Source organism: Apaloderma vittatum, unplaced genomic scaffold (genome assembly GCF_000703405.1).
Source record: "Apaloderma vittatum isolate BGI_N311 unplaced genomic scaffold, ASM70340v1 scaffold13560, whole genome shotgun sequence".
NCBI classification, from domain to species: Eukaryota; Metazoa; Chordata; class Aves; order Trogoniformes; family Trogonidae; genus Apaloderma; species Apaloderma vittatum.
The window spans coordinates 1-8,987 of record NW_009692943.1 but is presented as its reverse complement, the minus strand read 5'-3'; the positions used below and the strand labels follow the sequence as shown (position 1 = coordinate 8,987).

General features: G+C 48.1%; 1 protein-coding gene across 1 annotated transcript in view; it reads left to right on the top strand.

Moving 5' to 3' along the window:
• Positions 1–7,804, top strand: part of LOC104278046 (transcription factor HES-5-like) — a gene marked incomplete at its 3' end in the record, with an annotated part of 8,851 nt that extends 1,047 nt beyond the window's left edge. The window contains exons 4-6 of the mRNA XM_009874929.1: positions 7,153–7,241; positions 7,377–7,563; positions 7,649–7,804. Coding sequence (XP_009873231.1) covers positions 7,153–7,241; positions 7,377–7,563; positions 7,649–7,804 — 432 coding nt within the window. The remainder of the gene's footprint in view (positions 1–7,152; positions 7,242–7,376; positions 7,564–7,648) is intronic.
• Positions 7,805–8,987: the final 1,183 nt, after the last annotated feature.

The window sequence follows — 8,987 nt, the reverse complement described above, 5'->3', positions numbered from 1 at the left end:
TGAACTTTTTTTACTGGTGTGTTTTGCTACAAAACCTAGAGGGACTTGCGATTTAATAGTTCCTCTTCAAAGTAGGAAACGTTGCTTTCCAAAGGCGGGGGGGGCGGTTATTGTTTTTCTTTCACAAGAAATGAGGGTCGCCAAGTTGTTTCCCTTCATAGTGAAGGACCATGTCTGTATCCTGCAGCAAATTTGCTGCTTTTATTGGTGGCTCCTAGCCAAAGAGAGGACAAAGTTCTGCCAAATGCCCTTCAGTTTCCATCACACTCCTGCTTGGCAAGGCTGTCAGTGGAAATCCTCCTACTGACTCCCTGGGTCACCGGTTCAAGTGCTCCATTGTCTCCAGATAATGTGGTGACCTTCCTAAAGAAGGAGCACTTTGAAGAATTTATTTTGTATCATAAAGAGAGTATTGGGCCTTAACCTTTTGAGTGAAAGTTGTCACTAAGAAATGCTGATTCCTCTGAAGCTCCTACGCTATTTTTAGTGTACCTTCTTACAGAAAGTTATGATGGTAACAGATAGCTCTAGGGAAAATTCTCTTCATGTCAGTCTGTGTTACTCTCAGCTGAGGGATAATTGATGCCTTTTGTAAAGGAAATACCTGTGATATACTTTAAGGAAACGAGGGAGGAAAGGAGGCAGTAAGTACTTCAAAATCATTCACTGAACATGCTAAAGAGCTTAAAAAGCTTTTATAAAGTTGTGACGTACTCATCCTGTGTGATGGTCAGCTTTGGTGTCTTCACTGTACAATACAATAAAAATGGTTTTAGTCATTAATCCTTTGTTTTGAAATTATTAAAAATAGCCAATACTCCCGGACTAAGTGTTGCATATAGACTCCTTCTGCAGAGGGGAAGCGATCAGCTGTCCTACTCCTGAGCCCTTCATTCCAGTACATAGTCTGTATTTGTGAAATTCATTTGGCTTAACAGGGTTTCGGATCCTGCAAAGAAGCAACCTCTGGAAAAATTATGAAAAATTAAACTGGAGATGAAAATAAAATGAGATACTGAGAGGTATAGACCCAGATACTTAATAGCAACCTGTCCTATTCAGACTTCAGCAAAGGAAAGAAAAGCACAGGAAAGGGATCCTAAAGCCTCCCCTGAGCACCTTTAATGCCAGTGGTGTCTCCAAAACACAGCACTTCCCCAATAACATTCACTCACTTTTCCTTAGAAGAGCTCCCCCTCATTGCTTGGTGGGGACTGTTCACCTTTCAGTTCCCCTTCTCTTCAAATAGACCTGCACAAATATCCAGTTCATAAAACCATCATCTAACACTGACTTGGATACGGGACAGGGAACCTTCTCCTGCTTCCAGAGATCCAGTAACAGCACAAACATCATCAATCAACAATTCCAACTCCCCTCACTTTCCCTGGGAGAGGTGCCAGCCCTCACTTGATTTGTGATGAAACCCTCTGTTACACATATGGAAAGGACCAAAAAGCCAGCTAGGCAGTCAGGAACATACTGCTCCACCTCGTTACTGTTGCACGGACCATTTGGGTTCTTATTTTACCCTGAGTACACGTGCTGGTTGAGTGTTCTTCATCTGTCTGCCAGTGCAACACAAGGTGGGGTTTTGGTACAGTTCTTCAGCTCATCAGGGGCTGACACCAATGCAGCAGACAGATTTGTTCTTCAATAAATAATTCAGAAGGCTTTTTTTTTTACATTTCGTGGTTGCTTAGCGATCTCGGGAAAGTCACTTCACTGTGTTGTGCTCAACTTGTCTTTGCAATTAGTAAAACCTTCTGAATCCCAGCAAACTCAAAGCTCCTCATCCACGCCTGTGCGTTTTTAAATCAGGCCTAATTAAGGTAGTCTGCGGATAGGAAGTTTGGGGGAGTTGGGACTCCCTCAAAATGCAGCACATCCCAGAGAGCACCACAGCCTGGCTGGGCACCACAGGGACTGGGAACACAGCCCCACGTGGCAGAGATGGCTGCTGCCGGGACGGGTGTCTTGGGCAGCTCACGCGCTGCCACCCAAGCCAACGGCGCTGGCAGCCTCACCGCGGTTTATTTAAAACCGACAGTACGAAGAGAAGAGAGAAAAGGAAACCAAAGAAGAGCTGCACAAACTGGAGACTGCTGGATTTGAACCCAGCCCCTCTACTTCCAGGCAATCAGAGCAACAGAGCACAGAAATGACGACTGCGCAAAACTCCTGAGGGATCCCAGTCAGACTTCTAAGCCCCACACTCTGTATTGGCATAAATCTGGAGAGACACGGCTTCTGCCGCTCAGATCACGGGGGCTGAGTCCCACGTGCACCGAGGTGTGTGACACGGCTCTGGCTGCAGCGGGCGAGTGGATCACGCTCAGCTGCCAGTAACAGAGCACAGAAATGACGACTGCGCAAAACTCCTGAGGGATCCCAGTCAGACTTCTAAGCCCCACACTCTGTATTGGCATAAATCTGGAGAGACACGGCTTCTGCCGCTCAGATCACGGGGGCTGAGTCCCACGTGCACCGAGGTGTGTGACACGGCTCTGGCTGCAGCGGGCGAGTGGATCACGCTCAGCTGCCAGCGAACGTGACATTCAGACCTACGGGCTGCAGCGTGGCGTAAAGGAGAGAAACAGCAAGCGCCTCCTTTCTGGGCACGGGAGGGGAGAAGCCAAATCCTACCAGAAAGTCTCCATTTGCTCCCGGGAGTCAGATCGACGGCTGGTGCAAGCGCATCACTTCTGCTTTTCACCAGCCAAAGACTTGCCCCTCTGGGCTTTAGTTTACAAATTACTGGAGAGCTAAAAGCCAGACCTCCAGCTTCACCAGCCTTAGCAAAGGTTATGTTTACAATTTATTAATTATTATCACTTATAATAACAGAACGCGAAGCTTCTTACCGCTTCTCCGTCCCCTGGGGTGACTCTCCCTTGCCCCAACATTCCCACCCTTAGGGAAGATGTTGTTTATTATGCTGATCCCACAGCCCAGGAATACTCTCCCGACAAAGCCCCTATTAACCTCAGAGTGTGGGCCTGAGTTTCTCGGAGTTTCCCACACTTTCTTCCCTATTTATGACATTCAAAGGGACCACAAAGGAAGCGTGCCTCACAACAGCCCACATTAGTGACGCTTTTTGGCTCTGCATTGTGATGACCAGCAATTCCTGTCCCGATAGACCATCTGGAGAGCTATTTTCCCAAGAAGCACATTGATCGATCAGCATTATGCGAGAGCCCTTTTAAAACTTGGGAACGTTATGCTCTTTGACATTAAATAGGTGTCTTGAGAGAGATTGTCAGAAAGATTTTAAAGCTTTTGGGGAAGGCACAGAAAAAAGTAAAAATCGCAATTATTTCTTTAAAAAACTCCATCAATAGCACTGGTGAGACAGGCTGACATGAATGTAGGAAGCAGTCTAAAATTAAAATGTTCTAAAAGAAAGCTTCAGGCCAGCAAGTCGTGAGCTCTAAGTACACCTGCAGACGTACAGGAGCACTAGTTTTTAAATCTGCATGACCTAGACAACAAAATTTGGGTTTTCTGTACTCTTTTCTGGTAGTTCACCTTTCTCCAAACCTGTGGCTACACGGCAACATGCTAGGTTCGAAAGCTAAGTGTCAGATGAGCAAGGAAAGCTGTCAACCGCTATTATGAGTGGTAGCAGCTTTTGTGAAAACAAGGTGTGTAGTAAGTCTGCACCTGGGCTGAAATCATCGCCTACAAACCAGAAGCAGGAAGCTCCCCGGTCCCACAGCGATCTCCTAGGCTGGCGGTCCTCCAGCTGCTTTGATTTGCGGACTGTAATGAGGACAAACCCAGTGCTGATAGTCTTGGGGTTGGCTGGTTACCTTTCCTGGATCCTCTGGGGTCATTCCTCAAGTCAAAGCCATCGGTTGCACACCCCAGCTGGGGCTGGGAACACTTCACGTGTGGTTCTTTGCCTTAGGAAAAGCTCAGACTCCTGCCTGACACGCAAGGTCTGTCCGTGCAGACATGGACAACTGTCGGCAGATTTCTGTTTCCCCTTCCATTCTTCCATAGCTACACCAAGCGAGGGTGGAGACACCTCCCTGTTCTCACGTGCGATTCTGAGGACTGCATCTTCACGATGCAACTCGTGGCTGTGATGGGACGTACAGAGGAACAAGGGCACTAAGGAAGCACGTCTCTGACCACGGCACAGCTGTCATCTCCCAAGAGCGGGTCCACATTTCACACCATCCTCCAAAGAAGGGAATTATTGTGTTGTGTTGTTTAGTCAACTCCACGTGTTTGGCAATTTTGGGGATTGCTTTCTTTAAATCCTTCCGTTCAAAAACAAGGAAGCCCCTGCCTCTGAACCGCACACAATTAATCTTTCATTCTGGCTCTGCAGCGACAGCCAGAGGCACAAACTCCTCCCACGGATATGAAGGACAGTGACAAGGATTTGGATCATAACTACGTCTCCACGGCACAGACTACTGCACTAACAGCTGAATTTTTAAAAAGCCCGAACTGAGTAAACTAGTTTCAGCCTTTTACCAAAGAGTAACTGGACTGCCTCCAGCACGGGATTTTTTTTTTTCCTTACCAAAATCCTTGTAGAAAGTGCATACTGCATCCAGTCCCTGATATTTTCTAGGCAGAGCCTTAGACTAGGTGGTTTCTTATTATGAAGCATCAACTGAAAACATCATTGCCATTAAGTTTCCAGGCCTTCATAATAAAACCAAATGGGGGCAGGGGAAGGGATACTTATCTCTCTCTTATCCATCAACAGTGGCAGAGGGTGGGTGAAGCAGGCAAGGGGGCCACTGAAGCCTTGCTATCTTTTCAGCTGACAGGGAGGGGGGGAGAGAAGCCGGGAGCCCAGAAGGCTGCCACGGCGCGCGCTGGCTGCGAGGAGCGCGCCTGGTTCACCATTCACATCAGATGGTGCGAGCCCGCAGCTCCCGGGATTTCCCACATCGCCCCATTCACAGTGTTAAACTGTCAACAAAAGACGTGTGCCTCGGCGGGTCCGAGAAGAAAGCCAACGCCTGCTGCACCATCTGCCCAGCACTTAAAGGAAGGGATAATGCTTTAATCAGTGGGAACTGGTTTAGCCCTTTGGAGTCCAGGGGCATTGTGCTGGGGATAGGACGGCGTTATTTGAAAGCACTTACTTCATATTTCCAGAACTGAAAATTGGGTCAAAGCTTCCCTCCCGTCTCACCACGCCCGCTGCTGCTGCAAACCTATTCCTTCCCAGCCGGTGCGTGGTGGGACCTGCTGTCCGCCCCGTCTCGTGTGGCCCCCAAGAGGTGCACAAAGCCGCCCGCGTGGCTTCAGGCTCCAATAACGGCACAAGCACACGCAGCCAGAGGTTGCCCTGGCCGAGAGCAACGCTGCTGGTTACGAGCTGACAAAATAATTTGGGGAACTTATACTGAATAGGACTCATGCTCCTCGTTCAATCAGAGGTTTTTAACAACCATCTATGATTAAAATTGTTAAACCCCGCGTGATTCATCCAAATGTAAAATATCTTTGGGCTGGGAAGAGGGGAGAAGGGCTCGTCAATGAAAATCACTGCCATGAGGAGCCAGCGAGTTGACAGGGGCTTTCTGTCAGGTTAATGACAAGTTACAGGATCATCCTTTGTGGGACCAAATCCTTTTACGCAACAACCCCAGGTGTGCTGGAACACGGCGCTACCTGGGTACCTACGGACACAGGTTTTGGCCCTGGCTCATTGAGAGGGATGCTGAGGCCAGGTGAAACTGGCCAAGCGAAGTAAGAGAGAAATGGCAGGTGTCCTTTCTGGTTTTGAAAGGCAGACATAGGAAGGAGGTAGGGTTTTCATGAAAAATTATTGTAGCAAGAAACAGGTATTCAAAAACTAACACCCCCAACCTGCTAGCTTATCAGCAGCAATCTAGTTTTACTGTCTGTTCTAGCCTCTGGCCATTGAACGTGCATTAAGGAAAAATAAAATTATGCCCATACACAACTCCCCTTTAAACCTCTAGGGCTCCACACACCACAGCTGAAACAGATGCACCGTAACAAGCAACTGTGAATTTGTCAATATGAGGCCTCACATGCCTGACTGACAGATCTCAAATGTGACGAGCTTTGTATCGGATTGTGCTTGGAGGGTAGCAGACCTGCACAGGCAATCGGGAATAGCCTGGAGAAAAACACCTCAAAAAGGCGGCTTTTAGTCCTGGATCCTATTCTGGTCCTTTCCACTTCATTACCCGAGGTCATTGCAACACATGGGGCACATACACCAGGAAAGGCCGAGAACAAGGAGAGTCACTGGGCATCCTAACATCTGTATTTACACTCTGCAAGTGGGGCACAAGCAAAGTAATAGATGAGAATTGACTTTTCACTGCATGTCAGTAAAGGGAAAAAATATATTTAAGTGCTTTACACAGAGCCTTGGGACGAAAGGGATGGTGGCAGGTTTACAAAGTGGCATGAAATTAAATAGGACATGTTTGGGAAAGGCATCATAATCGTTACATGTCACGGGCTGTTGCAGGAAAGCCCAGATTACCCAAACAAAAGCAAGGAAGAGCTCTCAATATAAATTATAGAGGGACTTCAGGCAATTAAACAATAGAGGGGGAAATATTTTGAGCTAACAGCTTTGCATAAATTGTTTTAAGGGTTCTTCCCTCGATTTTAGTCTCTAGTTGCTCAAAAATTATCTGGTACTGTATTCATCTAAGCATGGTTTAATGTCAATGAAAGGGTTTAGTCCCTCTAATTCCACATCTTTCCCTCTTCAGCCTCACTTTTGGTCATGGGTGTAGAGCATTATCTCCTCCCGGGATCGGTCCTCTGCGCTTAATTTCCCTGCAGCCTGGGAAAAGGCAGCACATTGAGATGTTGACATTCCCAACGCCAGGCAGAGGTTTGATTATAACGACGGCAAACGCTTTCCCACGTTCCTACCCCAGCGCCGTAATGCCAAGCCCTATTGTGTCACACGCTCCCCAGTCCACCTGCTCCTTTGGGAGCAGGGTATTATCCCCCGGCGATTCACAGTCAATTTGCCATGCTGCAATAGATGCTTTCTCTATTGTGCTGGGGCACGCAAGGATTGGCTACCGACTGTGGGAACCTCCGAGTCGTGCAGGACCCAGACATTTGTATGCAGCCGCCGCGTATAAATAGAGCGACTCCCGGCTCCCTTCTTCACCCGCTCAGCAGCGAGCTCCGAGCTGAAACCAGCACTGGGGATAATGGCACCCAGTGCTCTCTCCCTGGAAATCCTAACGCCCAAAGAGAAAAACAGAGTAAGTATCTGCTTCCTCGGTGACTGCGAGGGCAAAGAGCTGAGAAAGGGCCAAACCCCTTTAGCGGCAGGTTATACAGAGAAGGGAAGGGGAAAGCCTGGCTACTAACCGGCCTCCTCCCGTTCTGTGTTACAGCTGAGGAAGCCCATTGTAGAGAAATTGCGTCGCGATCGGATTAACAGCAGCATCGAGCAGCTGAAGCTGCTCCTGGAGAAGGAGTTTCAGAGACATCAGCCCAACTCCAAGCTGGAGAAAGCCGACATCCTGGAGATGACCGTCAGCTACCTGAAATACAGCCGAGGTGAGTACATGCACCCATCACGCTCGCTGCCCTTACTTTTAGGCAAAACTCCAGCATGAGCCTCCCGGCGTAACACTTCTCTCTTCTGCCCTCGCAGCTTTTTCAGCATCGGCCAAGAGCCTCCAGCAGGATTACTGTGAAGGGTACGCCTGGTGCCTCAAGGAAGCTCTGCAATTCCTGGCTCTCCACTCGGCAAACACAGAAACCCGGATGAAGCTCATCTGCCACTTCCAGAGGTCGCAAGCGGCACCTGCGGACTCTGGTTCTTCCTCTGCAGCCGCTTCCATCCACCAGCCCCCCACAAAACAAGCGTCCCTGAAACCCTCCTGCAGCCTCTGGAGGCCTTGGTAGGCCAAAAGTACGCTTACGCGTTGCCCGGACACTTGCTCGTATTCCAGAGGAGATTGTGACTTGCTCTGCAAGTCCCCCCACTCCTCTCGAGAGTAGGGAAGAATTTTTTCCTTTTGCAGAGCATGACTGTGCTCGGATGCCCACTGCCGTTCTTCCAGAAGGACCAAAACAATCCCACCACGTGGAGAGAAAAGTGATTCTTGTAGAACGTGTGATGTAATCCTCCCATGAGGAGGACTGAGAGGAGTTGTTCAGAGAGGAACACCAACTGTTCTTAACCTTAGTGAGGTTGTCCGCGTACATCCGTTGAGAAAGCAGTAACTTCTAAGAGACGTTCAGGCTAGCATTTTCAAAAGTGTCCGCTCAGAAGGAGCCCTCTCCTCTGACCTGCCCCACTTGAGATGCCCCACACTGGGGGCCCACGGTGTCTCAAGCAGAGCAGCCAGTCTAACGGGACACATTTGAAAAGCTACATTTCCTACGGGTGCCATAACGGGTTCTATGATATTTGTAGACGGTGCTGAGCACACTCTGAATAATGGTTAAACCATAACTCAAACTATGTAGAGGAAATTCCTCAGGATGTCTTGCTCACAAAAGCAGAGTAGTTTGTGAGGTTCAGGATAAGTATGCCTTTTATAAAGGTGAAAAGCTTGTTTTTATATCCTTATAGGAAAGGAAGTTATGGCCATGTTGTCGATTTTACAAGAGATATTTATCAAAGTCTTTCATGAAAGGCAGGCGTAAAAATTATATTTACTCTTTGGTACCCTACCACCAGGGGAGAATGTAAATTCCTTCCTGTCCTCGGAAGATGCTGTAACACTGTATCACCTGTGCCAGAAACTATCTTGAACTTCTGAAATGGCAGAAACTTTTAACAGTGTAAAAAAAATAAAAATAAAAAACTAGTTAAGAAAGACTGACTTGCTGGATTTATTGAGCAGTTGGCGTGGCTGACTTCCCTGAGGGCCCTGGGGCTTAAGGACATAAGATTTTAGTAAAAGCAAAGATATTCGGAATCAATTCTGCCTCCCTATTTTCCACGGCGGAGCACAGGGCGCTCCCAAAGAGCAAGCAAAGAGCAAACCCTC